We start from the raw sequence: 18,994 nt of genomic DNA, 5'->3' as shown, positions 1-18,994 counted from the left end.
AGAGTCTAGAAGTGTCCCTCCTTCAGGATCACTTTGAGAAGAGAGCGTTGTTGTCCTTCTTGGGTTGGGGTGTGCTCAGCCGGGAGCTTGGAGGCTGTGGGGACCTGTGCCAACCTCAGCTTGTGACTATTGGCCAGCAGCCGTGACTGAGACAGTGCAGTGCGGGATCTGTGTGGCAGCACAGTTGGGGGAGGAGAGAAGCTGGGAAGAGCAGGTGCAAGTCCTTGTTGAAGTGCATGGTAATTTAGAGAGAAGGAAGCCTTTGTGCTGGTTCTCCAGGCCTGGGTACCCCTGCCTGGTTGCTCACCCTGTGCTACGTTCCTTCTTTCAGAGTATGTGTTATTCTGCTCTGTCACACTATTTTCTTTATGATGTGTCCCTTAAAATCAATGTTCTGCTGCATAGTTAATACATATGTTCCTGTGTGGCATATACATTCTGTACAGATACACAATTCTCTCCATGGAGGCTCTAATGAACTGAGAGTTGAACAAGTGAATAATACTTTGTTGATATCCTGGGGATTGAGAGAGTCATTTTCAAAAACTGAGTAAGTTAAAGTTAAAGGATGAGGGCACAAAGATGTCTTTAATGCCACACCTGAAACATGAATGCCTCATGATTCCATGAGGGGCATTCAGGTATTGTGTCTGGTTTCTGTAATGGGAGGACCCTCCAGCAGCGTCTGCATGCCCAGCACAGCGTGAAGTACGGTTTGCAGAGGGGGTGACACTTAAGGAGGAAAGAAGACACAAGTGTTTCAAAGCTTCTGAGCAGAGGGTTCTAGAGAGAAAGGAGTGACCCAGTGCCTGTCCCAGGGGCTTTCTTCTCTGGGGACCCATCACCATGGTTTATGTGATTCTGATGCACCTGTGTGCTTTTGTTGCCTGATGCACATTGGCCTAACTAGGAGGCCCTCAGGTGGATTCTCAAAGGTCCTGCGAGGGGAGGAGAGTAGAGCATGGGGCAAAATCCCATTGGAGTATGTGCCTCCTTGGGCTCTGGCCTTGCCCACTATGCAACTTTGTGAGCACAATCTCCTTGCTTAGAGCATCCATCTCAGACACCTGCCCTGGCCTGACCCGACCCAGCCTTCTCTGGCTCTACCATCTCTCCATTGCAACCTTTGCCATATCTACAGAGCCACACTTGCATTCTGAAAACTTTGTCTTTTGGCCAACAGCTACCTTTTAAAAGATTCATTTATTTTTACTTGTGATTGAGAGTTAGATTGAGAGAAAGAGAGAGAAAGAGAGACAGAAATAGAGTGATTTTCCATGCACAAGTTGACTCCCCAAATGGCAGCCCTGGGGCAGAGCTACAGTGATGTGCAAGTGGGAGCCAGGAGGTTCTTCCGGGTCTGCTCTGTGGGTGCAGAGACCTGATGCCTTGGGCCATCCTCTGCTGCTTTGCCAGGTTCTAAGCAGAAAGCTGAATCAGAAGTAGAGCAGCTAAGATGTAAACCAGCACCCTTACGGAATGCTTGTGCCACAGTCAGAGGTTTAGCCACTGTGTCTCCCTACTGTGGGGCCACTTGTACGTTTTCTAATGAGGAATGTCTGAAAGTCTGCAATTTGATGAGTTTGACAAATGGACTTGTGAAAGCATAGTGCAATCTACATAGTATCTATCTATGTACCAGTCATATCCCCATCCTTAAAATATTTTTTCCTCTCTGTTTGGTAAATATTTCTTTTTCTTCCCTTATTTCTTCAATTTCATGATGGTTAGAATCTGTTTCTTTTTTATGGCGTTTTGTGTTTGGCCTCTTGGAATGTTGTATAAGTGAAGTAACTGCCCATTTTTCTACCTTAATTGATATATCATTGGCTGTATATATGTATGTATAAAATGACACTTTCTGTATCATAATGTTGAAGAAAACATTCCCCATGATTTTTCGGTACTTTGGGAAAACTTGTGTTTGTGAATAAAGCACCTTCCCCTCATCTGGTTCCCCTGAGACGCAGACGAGCTTTTCTGAAGCTTCTTTGGGTTTCTATTTGGCAATGTGATTGTTCGTATGAGTTCAGCTAGAATTTGTCTTTGTTATAGCAGGAATCTCGCTTTGTTTACTGACATTGCCTACATGAAAGCAGTGTGAGGCAAAAACTAAGGTAACTTTTATAAATTCCTGCAATTCAAAAGCCTGTCTGCTTTGATTGTCAGCTTAGCTTTACAAGTTGATTAGCAGTCGAGCAACAAACTACAATGCATCTATTTTGAGATTGTAAATCTGCCCCTTGCTTTTCGCTTTGCTAACCATCTGGACAATAAGACGCTGAACTTTATGCTAGGCATGTGTTTGCAAGCAATGAATCTCAACTGAACTTGAACTATGGTTATGCAACAAGGTGGAGGAATCCACCATGGGGGGAGGGGTATGGGAGGGGTGGGGGAAATCCCCAGCGCCTATAAAACTGTACTACATAATACAATGTAAACAACAATAAAAAAAAAAAAAAGAAAGAAAGTTTTCTGGGTCTGATGTTGTATGGTAGTCAATTATCTGTACTATACTTACGGGAGCAATCAGTTATGTATCTTCTTAGACTGTAAGACTGTTCATTGTTTTAGGGGCACAAACTTGACTTACAGGCTTTAATATGTGTCTTCTATTTGAGCTCTGTGTCTGTTGCCTATTAGAATTATACAGAAGTTGAGTTCCTAGCAAGGTAATGGTGGCCTAGCACTTTCAGATGGCAACACATATCTACAGAATAGATGGCAGTAAGCCTTATGGGAGGTTGGAATAGAGATCAATCCTTTTAAAACCTCTTTATGGTCAAATGTGGCTTCCACGGCTATTTGACACTCACTAACTCCTGTTGTCATATATTTCCTTCCTGATATGAGACTGGATCAGCAACCAGATCAAATTCAACCTGGCAATAAAGGACAACTGATTTTGTGAATGGATCCTCGCTGCAAGGAGGGCATGAAAATCAAGACCGAGTTACCAGTGTCAACCCTAAAGAACCTTACCCGGTGATTCTGACAATACCTCTAAGGCTGTGGAGGTGGGAGCAATCAACCCCCGGATCCACCACTCCCAACTGAAGAATGCCACTTCAGAATTGGAAGATAAATGGACTTTCCGGCACACTGGAGATGCCATAAAGATAAGACTCATTCTCTGTCACAATTCTTTTACCTGGTATGAGTGGAACTCCAGGATACAGATATGGAAAACTGGGATGAATTCTACAAACCAGATATGATGTCCCTGGATGTGAGACTGAGTCAACGACCATAACTTACGCTTTAGGGTGTAGGGCTCCTGGAGTGTAGCAGGAGCTGCTGTCACAAAGTTGGGAAAAGAAAGATTTCTACTTCAACTCTACACTCACGTCCTGCATGATCACTCTCTCCATAACAAAAGGTGTGGCGACTGGAGCAGAAATCCAGCACCCTTAGGGACCTGTGTGCAAAGCAGCTGTTCAGGCTCCCCTACAGAGTAAGGACTTGCCAAGCAGGCCCAGCTCACCTGCCTCAGCAGTCTCTGTCCGTGTGTCTAGCAAACATCACTGTGTGACAGTTGCGGTGCAGGCCAAGTGTGTGGGCCTGCCCCTGGCTTCAGGCACAGCACGGCTTGCTTCTCCCTCTCAGTGCTGACTTGGGTGCTTGCAGTACCTGCTACTGGTGCGGAAACTCCCTCTTATCTGCATCCCTGACCTGGAACATCTTGTGCGATGGAGACCTGATGTCCTGGCCAGCAACACGAAACGGGAGGAGGAAGGTGGCACTGAGGGACAGTGGGACAGAGGCCATAGAGAGCGACAGCAGGTTGAACAAGTTGTCTTTAATGAATCAGGACCAGAGCAGAGGTTGAAATGATCAATGTTAACCGCCACTGGCGGTAGTGGCTATGGTGGCTGTGGTGGCGGCAGAGGAAGATGCTGCGCTGCCTGTTGCACCAGTACTTAGGGCTGTCTCCGTAGTAGCCATGGTTGCGACGTCGGGAATCTGACTGTCTTCCGTAGAAGGAGTGCCCATATCCCAAATAAATGCTGCACTAGTCTTTGTAGGTTTGGTGGTTTCAAGACAGTTCAGAATAGCCTCAATATTTTTGTAAACACAGCATCGTCTGCTGCCTTTGCATGTCTGGAATGAAGGCTGGGCCTCAACCTCTGTGTCTCGGCACTTGTTCCTGCATCTTCCCGACTTGTAGAAACACCGCTTCCCAGACCAGTTACCTACAAAAAGTGGGTGGAAGTATTTACCATGAGGTGTTGGTCATAAAAAGAGAAACATAATCATTTTTTGTGGACAGGATGGCTTGAATCTTGTACAGGCTGATCTGAGCACTTAGAAATCTTGAGAAATGAACCAAGATGGAGGTGTGTATAAAGGGATGAGACGCACGTTTCTGAAGTCAGGGTTCAAAACACACTCAACAGGTGCCTGCTATTCTAAGTGGCACAAATACACACTTAGAAGACACATGAGACCCCAGTTAAGTCACTAAAATGCAGCTGTATCCACACAAACCTCTAGGGGGCAGTCAGAACGATCATTTGAAAGATTGAAAAAATACATGTTAAAATCATGGCGGACCCCTAACCCTAACTGAAGCACATACTGCCTATTGCTGAAACTTGGTGAGATGTTTGATGTCTCTACAAATTGTACTTAGAATGTGACTCTAGACTTGCCTTACACTATCTTTGAAAAAAGATGTCAGGTTATGGTACCAGCATTGTGGTGTAAGGGGTTCACCTGCTGCCTGTGGGACTGGTGCAATGATGCAGCACCACCGACCCCAACCTGAGGACCTGACATCCTATGTGGGCAGCAGTTGGTGTCCTGACTGCCCACTTCTGATTCAACTCCCTGTTTATGATGTGGGAAAGCAGCAGAGGATGGCTCATGTCCTTCGACTCCTGCACCCACATAGGAGGCCAAGGAGAAGTTGCTGGCCTTTGATTGGTTCAGCTCTAGCTGTTGTGGCTACTTGGGCAGTGAAGTTGAGAATGGAAGCTGTCTCTCTACCAAGATTGTGGCCGGTTTCTTGATTCCTAAGGCTCTTCCAGGAACCTTGTCTAGGCTGTAGAAGTGATAGAGTTCCAACGAGGAAAAGTAAGTTCGGGTGTTCTTTGAGGTGGAGTGGCCACAGTTCAGAAGAGTGTATCATGCATTTCAAAACAACAACAACAAGAGAGGATTTTTGTTGTTTCTACCAAAAATACATGACAGATGTGCAAGGTTGACAGTATTACACTGTGTGTATGTGTCAAAGCAGCATGTTCTACTGCATCAACACAGGCAGCCATTCCTGGCCAAGAAGACACAAAACATCAAAGAAGAAATGCTCACACAATATGCTGAAATATCAACTGTGCATAGTCCCCCACGTCCACCTAAAATATTGCTCTGGCCTTTCTCACTTTGTAATTCTGTAGGACACCTTTCATGCCAAGAGCACCCAAGAGCAGACAAACCAGGGAGTTTCTTGGTTAGATGCAGAACACAGAGGGAGGTCATGTGTTGGGATTGTTAGCTCAGGGGACACTGAGAGTGGAGTGAGGCAGGACTTTTCCGGGACCAGCAGAGCAACAGGGCAAACAGGACACAGAGGAGGTGGGTCTCAGGGACATCTCTACTCCCACACAGGCTGAAAGAAGAGGTTGTGGCACAGGTGCTGCCTCCCCATTTCTCTCCTCCCCAGCTCCCATTAGAGAAACGTGGGGCAGAGTTGTTCTGGAACAATAGAACCTCACTCCCTCCCCTCTTCTTGCCAGGGAGAACTCCACCCCTGCCACCACAGAGCAGGGGAACTCAAATCCAGGGCCAGGAACAAGTTTTAGACCACATTTCTTCTTCTCCAAGGTCCTGTTTACCTGAGGTTAACTGGACCAGGAACATCAAGACTGCAAGGCTCAACACCAGCGACTTCATGGCTCCTCAGACGTTGGCCAGTTGGCTCTCCAGAGTCTAGAAGTGTCCCTTCAGGATCACTTTGAGAAGAGAGCGTTGTTGTCCTTCTTGGGTTGGGGTGTGCTCAGCCGGGAGCTTGGAGGCTGTGGGGACCTGTGCCAACCTCAGCTTGCGTCTATTGGCCAGCAGCCATGATTGAGACAGTGCAGTGCGGGATCTGTGTGGCAGCACAGTTGGGGGAGGAGAGAAGCTGGGAAGAGCAGGTGCAAGTCCTTGTTGAAGTGCATGGTAATTTAGAGAGAAGGAAGCCTTTGTGCTGGTTCTCCAGGCCTGGGTACCCCTGCCTGGTTGCTCACCCTGTGCTAGGTTCCTTCTTTCAGAGTATGTGTTATTCTGCTCTGTCACACTGTTTTCTTTATGATGTGTCCCTTAAAATCAATGTTCTGCTGCATAGTTAATACATATGTTCCCGTGTGGCATATACATTCTGTACAGATACACAATTCTCTCCTTGGAGGCTCTAATGAACTGAGAGTTGAACAAGTGAATAATACTTTGTTGATAACCTGGGACTTAGAAAGTCTTTTTGGAAATAGAGTAAATCATAGTTAAAGGATGAGGGCACATAGATGTCTTTAATGCCACACCTGAAACATGAATGCCTCATGATTCCATGAGGGGCATTCAGGTATTGTGTCTGGTTTCTGTAATGGGAGGACCCTCCAGCAGCGTCTGCATGCCCAGCACAGCATGAAGTATGGTTTGCAGAGGGGGTGACACTTAAGGAGGAAAGAAGACACAAGTGTTTGAAAGCATCAGAGCAGAGGGTTCTAGAGAGAAAGGAGTGACCCAGTGCCTGTCCCAGGGACTTTCTTCTCTGGGGACCCATCACCATGGTTTATGTGATTCTGATGCACCTGTGTGCTTTTGTTGCCTGATGCACACTGGCCTAACTAGGAGGCCCTCAGGTGGATTCTCAAAGGTCCCGCGAGGGGAGGAGAGTAGAGCATGGGGCAAAATCCCATTGGAGTATGTGCCTCCTTGGGCTCTGGCCTTGCCCACTATGCAACTTTGTGAGCACAATCTCCTTGCTTAGAGCATCCATCTCAGACACCTGCCCTGGCCTGACCCGACCCAGCCTTCTCTGGCTCTACCATCTCTCCATTGCAACCTTTGCCATATCTACAGAGCCACACTTGCATTCTGAAAACTTTGTCTTTTGGCCAACAGCTACCTTTTAAAAGATTCATTTATTTTTACTTGTGATTGAGAGTTAGATTGAGAGAAAGAGAGAGACAGAAATAGAGTGATTTTCCATGCACAAGTTGACTCCCCAAATGGCAGCCCTGGGGCAGAGCTAAAGAGATGTGTAGGTGGGAGCCAGGAGGTTCTTCCGGGTCTGCTCTGTGGGTGCAGAGACCTGATGCCTTGGGCCATCCTCTGCTGCTCTGCCAGGTCCTAAGCAGAAAGCTGAATCAGAAGTAGATGGAATGTTTGTGCCATAGTTAGAGGTTTCGCCAGTTAGAGGTTTGTGTCAGCTCTACTCTGGGTCACTTATAGGTCTTCTATTGAAGACTGCCTAGACAGACTTTTATCTGCAATTCTGAAAGCCTACAATTTGATGATCCATTCCTTTGTGAAAGCCTAGTGCAATCAATATAACCTCTCTCTCTCTTATCATATCTCTAATGCTCAAAATGTATTTTCTGCCTCTTTGGTCAATATTTCTTTTTCTCCCCTCTCTCCCCACTTTCATGATTTCATGCACCTGTTCTTTGTTTCTGTATTTTGGTTTGCATCCTCTTAGATGTTGTATAAATGAAGTAATAATTTGCCCCTTTTTCTACCTAAATGGAAATTGTTCTCTGATTCTCACCTTGATTCCCTCGAGCTGCTAGATGCCAACTTTTTCAGTGGAAGGGGATTCCTAAAGCCAGACCCTCCAGTTTTTCTCTTGTTTTCAATCCCCCTCAGTGATTGGATTAATTTTTCATTTTTTTTCCCCATTAAAAAATCACTGACAAAGCTAATTTATTTCACTGCTAATCCTTTTCGTAAATTGATGCAGCTTCCTGTTTGTTATGTGTATGTGAAACAATATTTTTATTACAGAAGTGAAGATCAGCAGGAATGTTCCTTCCAGCTTCTCTTTTTAAAATATATCTTAATCACATAAGTAGATAGAAGGGAAATATAGAGGATAAAGCATGATACGGATGAGTTAATGCTGGATACAGAGGTAATGGTTCAAAGGACACTTTCTGCCTTTTAAAAGACTTAATTTTTCACTTGAAAGGCAGATTTATAGAGAGGAGACAGAGAGAAACAACTTTCGTCAGTGGTTTATTCCCCAAATGACCAAGCTGGCTGGAATTGAGCCAATTCGATGCTAGGAGCCTCCTGTGGGTTCTGCTCTGTCATCCCCCCAAATACAGAGTTCTTTTAAGGTCCTCCTACTTATTTCCCAAAAATCCCATAGCAAGCTAAAATCATGAAAGGTTATTTTGAAGGATCTATGAACCATCAATGTGAATCATACTTCCATCATTTTTTCAAGCTTTTATTTTTGATGATGTTTACATAGTTGATCAGGGTGGAAAGGATCCAGAGTTAGAGGAAAGTGGGTGTGATCATTGTTTCCAAGTTTTCTACTTCCTCCTCCAGTTTCTGGGGGAAATGGAGTAAATAAGAGCCTGAGCCATGCCCAGCCTTCCAACTGCCTCAGGACCCAGGGATAGGGAACGGCAATCTGATATCAACCCAGGGTCCCCAATGTGGAGCATGCTCCGAGGCTCCTGCCCAGGTGTTTAGATCTGAAGTACTTTTCGATCTCGCCAATCCAAGGAGGAGGAAACCCTTCTCATGGTCATTGGCTGACATAGTCAACCTTACAGTCTCTATTCGACCAAATTTGTGCTGTCATTGTTGTGCTGGGGTAGTTGTCCAATTTGTTCTGTTATTCCTCTGCTATGGTACCAGATGTCCTCTACAGGTTCTAATGGGCTGTGATATTGTGGATCAGGGCCTGCCATCCATTGCTCTATTTTTTCCACTGATAAGAACTTGCAGGTAGACCCGATGGCCTGGGCCACCCCTCCTAACACCCCACACCTGGGGACCACAAACTCAGCACACACTGCAAAGGTGGGTCCAAGGACCCAGGCCCTGCTGGACATCCTGCCCCTAGGGTTCACTGACTGGCACTAGCATGCCTCACCTCACCTTGCATCCACCAGTGGGTGAAGCAGCCTGGCTCAGTCCAGCCTGATCACATTTCCAGCTCCTGCTAGTGGGTGATACAGCCTAGCCTGGCCCAGCCAGTGCTCATTCCAAGCCCTAATGTGGACTGGCTGGAGTTGCAGTTTGACCCAGCCAATCCCATAACCCATACTAGTTCCTAGAACTGTCATTGGAGGTTATAAACTGGCTCAGCTTGGCCCAGACCCAGACCTGATTCACATGTGTGCTGGTGGGTACAGTAACCTGGCACAGTCTAGGCTTTTCCTTGCCTTGGTTCTTGAGCTCACCAGAGGGATTGCATCCTGACAGAGGAGTTCCTCAAGCTCCTCTATCAGGTCTCCTCCCAGCAGCAGACATCATACACATTGGTGGGTCCTTGGTCCAGGTTAACTTAGTCCACCTCTTGTTCTGGCAGGTACAGCATCATTGCCCAGCTGGCCCACACCTATTCCGGTTGTTGCTCTCATATGGTTCAGCAGGAGCCAAGACCTAGCCCAGCCTATTCTACATCCACCCTGCCTCTGATAAGTATCAGTGTGTGTTAGAATCTGGTGCAGTCTGGCACTCCCCAGATCCAATCTACACCCATGCCGAGGGAGACTACGGCCATGTCCACCTAACCACTGCCCCCATTCTGGCCCCCATGCTTATCAGTGGGAACCCCAAACAAGTCGAAGCATCCTTGTAGCTCCCCAGCCACAGGCCTTGTGTGTGCCAGCTAAGATTACAGTTTCATAGGAGTGAGTCCACATACCCCACCCCCTGCCCCAGGTCTAACTCTCTCACATGCTAGTTAGTGTTATGGGCCAGCCTAACATAACTGTCCCCTGTTCTGAATCTCACTGGTGGGTACTGTGATCTAACCCCACCAGCTAAGACCCAGCCTTAGCTTTAGTGTGTGCCAGTGAGTGGTATTCAGTGGTGGTCAATGTTAACTACCCCAGCTCATGTCTCCCATGCATGCTAGTACTTCACTCTGACTTAAAAGCTTTTCCTGTTTCTTTCAAACTGCTCCATCTCGGCACCTCACTTACCTGCAAATACATTGGCTTTGTCTACAAAATTCCTTCAGTATTCATTCCTCACCTGGAGATGTGTCCTTAGGTCCCCACTCACACCAACCTGTGCCATCCCACAGAGCCTCTATAGGTTCACTCGCCAAGTCACCAAAGGGTGCCATCTGGTGGCCCCAGGACTTCACCTGACATCATTGATTCCTGGGCAGTCCAAGGACTCCCCTCACCCATGGAGTTATGCTGCTCAGCTGGCTGTACCCATGCCCCATCATTGGTTTTATGAACAAACAAAAAAGTTAAAAATATTTTGTAATTTCTAAAAAATTTTGATGTGATGTGCGTGACTATTTACCTTCTTAAACTCAGCACCCAAATTCCAAATGTTCCTTGATTTGGCGTCTGTAAGCACTCAGGACAACCCATGACAAGCAGATGAAAGATGAGTTGGAATTCAATGCTCTTTCCGTGTGGAGGAAGAAAAGTTGCAAAATTGGGGATAGAAAACTATTTCAGTAGAACTAGAAGAGTATGAGGTTTCCTAATACGTAACTAAGGCTTGATGCTATGTATGTGCTAGTTACTAGTTATGGTTTGATGATTTAACAGGATACATACATTGAATCAGCATAGGATACCCTGTAAATATACTGAAAAATTATGTGTTCTCTAAATTTTTTTAAAGATAAGTTTGATTCCATTTAAAATGGAGATTTACAGAGAAAAGTGGGTGTGACCATTGTTTCTAAATTTTCAGTTTCTTCTGATTTCTTGGGGAAGTGTGGAGGAAAGTGGAGAAGCCATGCCTAGCATCCCAACTGTCCCAGTACCCAGGGATGGGGGATGGACACTTGATATCTAACCAGGGTCCCAAAGTGGTACAATCTTTGAGGGTTCTGTCCAAGTGGTTTGGATAGTTCTAACACGCTGTAGAACTCAGAGCCAGGAATATCTTCCAGGTTTCTCATGTGGGTGAAGGGTCTCAATGTTTTGGGCTGTCCTCTACTGCAGCCTTCCATCTGTGGCCAAACCACATGTACAGGAGACCTTTGCTAACAAAAACCAAACTCATGGTGTGGTGCCTGGGGCAGAAACCCCAGCAATCCATTGAGAACCTGTGCACAGTGCAGCTATTCAGGCTCCCCTACAGAGTAAGGACTTGTATGACAGGCCCAGCTCACCTGCCTCAGCAGTCTCTCTTGTTGTGTCTAGCAAACACCAATGTGTGATGGTATCTGTGCAGGCCAAGTGTGTGGGCCTGCCCCTGGCTTCAGGCACAGCACGGCTTGCTTCTCCCTCTCAGTGCTGACTTGGGTGCTTGCAGTACCTGCTACTGGTGCGGAAACTCCCTCTTATCTACATCCCTGACCTGGAATATCTTGTGCGATGGAGACCTGATGTCCTGGCCAGCAACACGAAATGGGAGGAGGAAGGTGGCACTGAGGGACAGTGGGACAGAGGCCATAGAGAGCGACAGCAGCTTGAACAAGTTGTCTTTAATGAATCAGGACCAGAACAGAGGTTGAAATGATCAAGGTTAACTGCCATTAGCGGTAGTGGCTATGGTGGCTGTGGTGGCAGCTGTGCTGGTAGACGGGGGCCCTGCGCTGTCCAATGCCCCAGTGCTTGTGGTTGTCTCCATAGTAGTTGTGGTCTCGGCACCCTCAACATTGCCCATATAACCAGTGCTCACCTCCCAAAAAAACCCTTTAGTGATCTTTGTAGCTTTGGTGCTTTCATGACAGGTCAGATAAGCCTCAACAATTCTGTTAACACAGCACCGTTTGTTTCCCTTGCATATCTGATATGGAGCCTGGGCCCGTTTCTCCGAGTCTTGGCACTTCCTCCTGCAGCGTCCTTGTTGGTGGAAACATGCTTTGCCAGACCAGTTACCTGCAAAAAGCGGATTGAAGTAATTACCATGAGGTATTGATCATAAAAAGAGAAACAACCATTCTTGTTGATATGATTTTTAGGACCAACCCCCTACCGGTCAGTTAGTTACGAGTTTCCTAACCAGAAAAGTTGTTCTGAGCACTTATAAATCTTGAGAAATGAACCAACATGGAGGTGTGTATACAGGGACAAGACACACATTTCTTTCTTTTTTTCTTAATATAGGGTATACATCTCTCAGGAAGATTTAATCATGTTTTTTCTTTTCTCTCTTTTAAAAAAAAAGATTTAGTTCTTTTTATTGCAAAGTCAGATATGCAGAGAGCAGGAGAGACAGAGATGAAGCTCTTCCTTCCAATGATTCACTCCCCAAGTGACCTCAACGGCCAGTGCTGCGCCAATCTGAAGCCTGGAACTTCCTCCAGATCTCCCAAGTGGCTGCAGGGTCCCAAGGCTTTGGGCCATCCTCAAAAATTTCCCAGGCCACAAGCAGGGAGCTGGATGGGAAGTGCAGTTACTGGGATTAGAATCGGCCCCCATATATATCCCAGCGAGTTTGAGGCGATGATTTTAGTCACTATGAAACCATGTTGGGCCAGAGAAACATTTCTGAAGTCAGGGTTCAACACACACTCCCCACGTGCCCATGGCTGTAAGTGGCACAGATACCCATTTACATGCACACGAGACCCCAGTTAAGTCAGAATGATCATTTGTAAGTGATACATGTTCAAATTACGGCTGTCCTCCTCACCCTAACTGAAGCACATACTGCCTATTGCTGAAACTTGGGGAGATGTTTGATGTCTCTACAAATCGTGCTTAGAATGTGACTCTAGACTTGCCTTACACTATCTTGGAAAAAAGATGTCAGGTTATGGTACCGGCATTGTGGTGTAAGGGGTTCACCTGCTGCCTGTGGGACTGGTGTAATGATGCAGCACCACCGACCCCAACCTGAGGGCCTGACATCCTATGTGGGCAGCAGTTGGTGTCCTGACTCCCCACTTCTGATTCAACTCCCTGTTTATGATATGGGAAAGCAGCAGAGGATGGCTCATGTCCTTCGACTCCTGCACCCACATAGGAGGCCAAGGAGAAGTTGCTGGCCTTTGATTGGTTCAGCTCTGGCTGTTGTGGCTACTTGGGCAGTGAAGTTGAGAATGGAAGCTGTCTCTCTACCAAGATTGTGGCTGGTTTCTTCATTCCTAAGGCTCTTCCAGGAACCTTGCCAAGGCTGTAGAAGTACAAGTGATAGAGTTTCAATGAGGAAAAGTAAGTTCGGGTGTTCTTTGAGGTGGAGTGGCCACAGTTCAGAAGAGTGTATCATGAATTTCAAAACAACAAGAAGAGAGGATTTTTGTTGTTTCTACCAAAAATACATGACAGATGTGCAAGGTTGACAGTATTACACTGTGTGTATGTGTCAAAGCAGCATGTTCTACTGCATCAACACAGGCAGCCATTCCTGGCCAAGAAGACACAAAACATCACAGAAGAAATGCTCACACAATATGCTGAAATATCAACTGTGCATAGTCCCCCACATCCACCTAAAATATTGCTCTGGCCTTTCTCACTTTGTAGTTCTGTAGGACACCTTTCATGCCAAGAGCACCCAAGAGCAGACAAACCAGGGAGTTTCTTGGTTAGACGCAGAACACAGAGGGAGGTCATGTGCTGGGATTGTTAGCTCAGGGGACACTGAGAGTGGAGTGAGGCAGGACTTTTCTGGGACCAGCAGAGCAACAGGGCAAACAGGACACAGAGGAGGTGGGTCTCAGGGACATCTCTACTCCCACACAGGCTGAAAGAAGGGGTTGTGGCACAGGTGCTGCCTCCCCATTTCTCTCCTCCCCAGCTCCCATTAGAGAAACATGGGGCAGAGTTGTTCTGGAACAATAGAACCTCACTCCCTCCCCACTTCTTGCCAGGGAGAACTCCACCCCTGCCACCACAGAGCAGGGGAACTCAAATCCAGGGCCAGGAACAAGTTTTAGACCACATTTCTTCTTCTCCAAGGTCCTGTTACCTGAGGTCAACTGGACCAGGAACATCAAGACTGCAAGGCTCAACACCAGCGACTTCATGGCTCCTCAGACGTTGGCCAGTTGGCTCTCCAGAGTCTAGAAGTGTCTCTTCAGGATCACTTTGAGAAGAGAGCGTTGTTGTCCTTCTTGGGTTGGGGTGTGCTCAGCCGGGAGCTTGGAGGCTGTGGGGACCTGTGCCAACCTCAGCTTGCGTCTATTGGCCAGCAGCCATGATTGATACAGTGCAGTGCGGGATCTGTGTGGCAGCACAGTTGGGGGAGGAGAGAAGCTGGGAAGAGCAGGTGCAAGTCCTTGTTGAAGTGCATGGTAATTTAGAGAGAAGGAAGCCTTTGTGCTGGTTCTCCAGGCCTGGGTACCCCTGCCTGGTTGTTCACCCTGTGCTACGTTCCTTCTATCAGAGTATGTATTTTGCACTCTGTAACACTATTTTCGATACCATGTGTTCCCCTAAAATCAATGTTCTGCTGAATACGCAATACGTATGTTCCCGAGTGGGATATACATTCTGTACACATACAGTTCTTTGCTGGGAAGTCTCTAAAGAATGAGAATGGAGCAAGTAAATCATTCTTGTTGATAATCTTGAAATTTAGAAAGTCTTTTGGAAAAAGAGGTAAGTCATAGTTGAAGGAATAGGGCACACAGATGTCTCTAATACCACATTAGAGTCCTGGCTAGTTGACAATTCCATGACGGGCATTCAGGTATTGTCTCTGGGGTTTGCAATGGGAGGGCCCTTCAACGTGTCTCATGCCCAGCACAGCATGAAGTATGGTTTGCAGAGGAGATGACACTTAATGAGAAAAGAAGACACAAGTGTTTGAAAGTGTCAGAGCAGAGGGTTCTATAGAAAGAGGAGTTAACCAGTGCCTGTCCCGTGGCCTTTTCTTCCTTGGGGTACCCATCACCATGGTTTATCTCAACCTGAAGCACTTGTGTGCTTTTGTTGCTTGACTCATCCTGGTCCACCTAGCTGACTTTCAGGTGTGTCCTTACAGTTTTTGAGATGGTAGGAGAGCAGAGCAAGGGGCCAATTCTTGTAGGATTGTGTGCTGCCTGGTGCTCAGGCTTTGCCTACCATGGACCTCTGCATCTTAACCTCATTGCTTAGAGCGTCCATCTCAGACACCTGCCCTGGCCTGACCCAGCCTTCTCTGGCTGGTTCTGTATTTCCCTTGTGACCTCTGCCATATCTCCTGATTCGTACTTGCATCTGTGGGCCTGGACTCTACCCTGACTCTTACATGTGAAAATATTTATTTATTTTTGCTTGCTATTCAGAATCAAATTCAGAAAGATGAAAAAAGGGAAAGAGAGTAATCTTTCATCACTGCTTGATTCTCCTAATGACTGCATTACACAGAGACAAAATGAGGTGTAGCTGGGAGCCAGGAGCTTCTTCGTGGTGTCCTATATGGGTGTGGAGGTCTGAAGCCTTGTGCCCATCCTCTGCTGCTTTACTAGGTCATAAACAGAGCGCTTGATCAGAAGTAGAACAGCTAAGATGTAAACCAGCACCTTTTTTGATTGCTGGTGTCACAGTCAGAGGATTAGCCAGTGTGTCAGCTCCAATATGGGCCTTTAGTAGGTCTTCTATTGAAGACTGTCTGCCTAGACAGACTTTTATCTGCAATTCTGAAAGCCTACAATTTGATGATCCATTCCTTTGTGAAAGCCTAGTGCAATCAATATAACCTCTCTCTCTCTCTTTATCTCTACCAGTCATATCCCTAATGTTCAAAATGTATTTTCTGCCTCTTTGGTCAAATTTTCTTTTTCTCCCCTCTCTCCCCACTTCCATGATTTCATGTATCTGTTCTTTGTTTCTGTATTTTGGTTTGCATCCTCTTAAATGTTGTATAAATGAAATAATAATTTGCCCCTTTTTCTACCTAAATTCTTTCATCCAAGGTCATTTTGTTGAGATGCTTGCCAGTTGTATACATCAATAGTTCCTGTCTTTTCATTATTGGGAGTGTTCTCTATGCTCATATGACAATTTGCTCATTCCCTATTGAAGGAATATTTTGATTGTTTCCAGTTATTGGTGATTACCAATCAAGGTACAACTGGATATTTGTGTGCACATCTTTGTGTGTATACATGCCTTGGGTTGATAACTGGTGGTGGAATGACTAAGGCACAACAAGTAGGTGTCAGTTTTGCTCAGTAAGCATCTGTGTCCTGTTTTTCTTTGAAAGAATTCATAAGTAAATCATAAGTAAATTCATAAGTAAATCTCCATGTAAAATGCAGATGTAGTGCCCCCTTATGGCTCCTAGCTTGTATAAATATGACAAAGACTTAAAATGTTTTGATACATGGACTTAAAAGATAAAATGAAAACGCATCAGCAGTAATTATCCATAGAGCATCTAATCAACTTTCGCTAAACAAGGAGGCCTGCCGTGTCATCCACCTGAAAAGAATGAGGGACCTGGGAATTCAACCATGTCAGTGCAGTCTTTGTTCACATTGTGAACAGAAGGAAATGTGTGTCCTTCAAAGTTTGTTTTCCTTTGTTTTGATTAGGAAAGGGATACAAGCCAGAATGGGTACATGAGGACTGTGAGGTTGGTAGCAGATGGCTGTTTCTTTGGCCAGAGGGTCAACAAGTAAAAAGCCTTGATCATAAACAACAGACAAAGTAATAAAACCTTTTTGCCTTGCTGTTTATCCTGCCTGGTGCACTTGTGCTTTGGCTAGTTCCTCCCACCTCCCATAGCTGTGGCTTTGATTATGCTTTGTCTTCAGGTAAAGCCACAGTTCATCTTCTGTTACAGTTAATCAAAGAAACGTTTGTGGTTTTGGCCTCTACTTGCTGAACATTTCCATTGAAAGCTCTGGTCTTGCCCCCAGATGATAGAGGGCACCCATCAAGTCGTAAGTTTGTTCTACACTCATTACCTAGTGCAGCTTGCTGAAGCTAAGGCAACTGAGCTGTTTGAGTTGTTGGTTACTTTTTCTGTTGTCAATCCTTCTTGCTTTCCAGTTAGGACAGAGACACATTTAGTTGTTTTCCTCAAAAGTGGATGTGAATGTTCTGTGCCCACAGACTTCAGGTTTACATTGCTTCACCCCTTCTTAACCTGAGTTACTTGTTTGTTAGTTACAGGATTCTTGGGGTCATGGTCCCTGCAGGGTTTCTAGAAAGTAATGTTTTTCATTCTCTCCCTCCCCTTGTTCTATCTGAAGACACAGAGGTTGTTCTCTGATCCTCATCTTGAGTCCCTGGACGAACTGCTGTCTCATCAACTTGTTCAGTGTAAGGGGATTGCTAAAGCCAGGTTCTCAGGTATTTTTCTCTCATTCTCAATCTTCATCAATAACCTCCTCGTTTAAAAAAATCACTAACAGTCAGGCAGTTGTCAGGTGGCCACTGGCCACCATGGAGAGTAGATGGATGAGGCATCATCCCCCACCCGGCAGGCAGCCATTCGGGGGTCCCCCAGCTGCCATAGATGGCGGTGAGATGAGGCATCTCCCACTCACCCAGGCAGGCAGTGGCTCAGATGGCCCTTGGCCACCACTGTGGGTAGGAGTGGAGGCATCATCCCTCATCCAGGTCAGGCAGACATTCAGAGACTTGGGAGAATCTTGGGTCACCTGGTGGTCTGGGGACGTGGGTTTATGGATTTGCAGAAGGACGGTTGGATTGCACAGGTGAGGGTGAGTAATGATCTGTGGATTCATGCTTAGGTGAGGAATTACTTCTGAGGGACATCCTTGGAAAAGGCCACTTCATGTGTAGATGAGGAATGACTCCAGAAGAACTCCCAATGACAAGACCACTGTACTTGTAGGTAAGCAAGAGGACTGAGGCCTGGTGGTTTGAAGGGGAGAGACCTGGATATCTTTATGGGTCCTACTGATGCACCAGCCCACATGAGAGTTCTAAGTTGGGCATGGAGCATTGTTGACCACCACATGCCAGCCCACACAAGAGCTAGGGCTGGGGGCCTGTCTGGCAGGGCAGTACCTGACAGTGTTGGAACACTGGACAGGTCACATTAAGCAGGGCCATGACACTAACCAGCATGCAAGAGAACCAGGTTCAGAAATAGATTCTGTGGTGGGGGTGGGCGATATATGGGTCTCACCCTGTGGAAATACAACTCCTGCTTGTTAGCTTAAGGGTAGGGGTGCTGAGGAACTGAGCTAGGCATGACCATGTAATCTGCCAACACTCAGAGGTACTGGGGCTGGAAACAGGCTGTGCAGGTCCAGGCTTCAGCACCCGCATGAGCACCCTAAAACAGGGTGTGTGGCAAGCCAGGCAGCGACAGCTCATACAAAGATCAAGATGGATGGGGCAGGCCATGTCAGGTAAGGGCCAAGTACCTGCTGGCATGCATGAGATCTGGGACTGAGAGTGAGCAAAGTGGGGGAACCTGAGTTAACTCCCCCATTAGGTCATGGCTACTGCTGGTAAGTACATGGTTCAGGTCTGAATCTTGGGCAGGTAGCTTAATCGATTGGCAAGTGTGTGGGTTGGCTTTGGAAGAGGGCAGACTGGGTGGGACAGAGCCAACCTTAGCCTACTGGCAACTGTAGAAACCAGGCTTGAGTGCAGATCATGTAGTGCTAGGCTACCACATCTAATGGTTTGCATGCACCAAGGATGGGAGCAGATGGAACAGGGCTAGGTTGCAGCACCCACCAGCGAGAGTTGGGAGGTGGGGCTGGCTGAGTCAAGCCAAGCTACAGAATCTGAAGGCAAAGGCCAAGATAGGGGAGAGGCTATGCCAAGCTGGGTCAGAGCAACCACTAGCACATGCGAGATCTGTGGCTGGGATCAGGTCTGGTTGGGGAACAAAGGGGATGCCCTGGCTGGGTTTTGGGTCCCACTGGTGAGTGTGGGGGCCAAAGTTAGGGCTGTGGTCTGGTCTGGACGTGGATGCAGTCTCCCTTGGCATG

General features: G+C 46.6%; 1 protein-coding gene across 1 annotated transcript in view; it reads right to left on the bottom strand.

Moving 5' to 3' along the window:
• Positions 1-3,636: 3,636 nt before the first annotated feature.
• The window catches only part of DEFB125 (defensin beta 125), a 39,934-nt gene continuing 24,576 nt past the window's right edge, over positions 3,637-18,994 (bottom strand). The window contains exon 3 of the mRNA XM_040981254.1: positions 3,637-3,745. Within this exon, the coding sequence (XP_040837188.1) occupies positions 3,637-3,745 (109 nt within the window). The remainder of the gene's footprint in view (positions 3,746-18,994) is intronic.

This window comes from Ochotona curzoniae, unplaced genomic scaffold (assembly GCF_017591425.1).
Source record: "Ochotona curzoniae isolate NIBS_2020 unplaced genomic scaffold, NIBS_Ocur_1.0 contig_3520, whole genome shotgun sequence".
NCBI classification, from domain to species: domain Eukaryota; kingdom Metazoa; phylum Chordata; class Mammalia; order Lagomorpha; family Ochotonidae; genus Ochotona; species Ochotona curzoniae.
The sequence above is the reverse complement of the archived record's forward strand: the minus strand, read 5'-3'. Positions and strand labels throughout refer to the sequence as shown.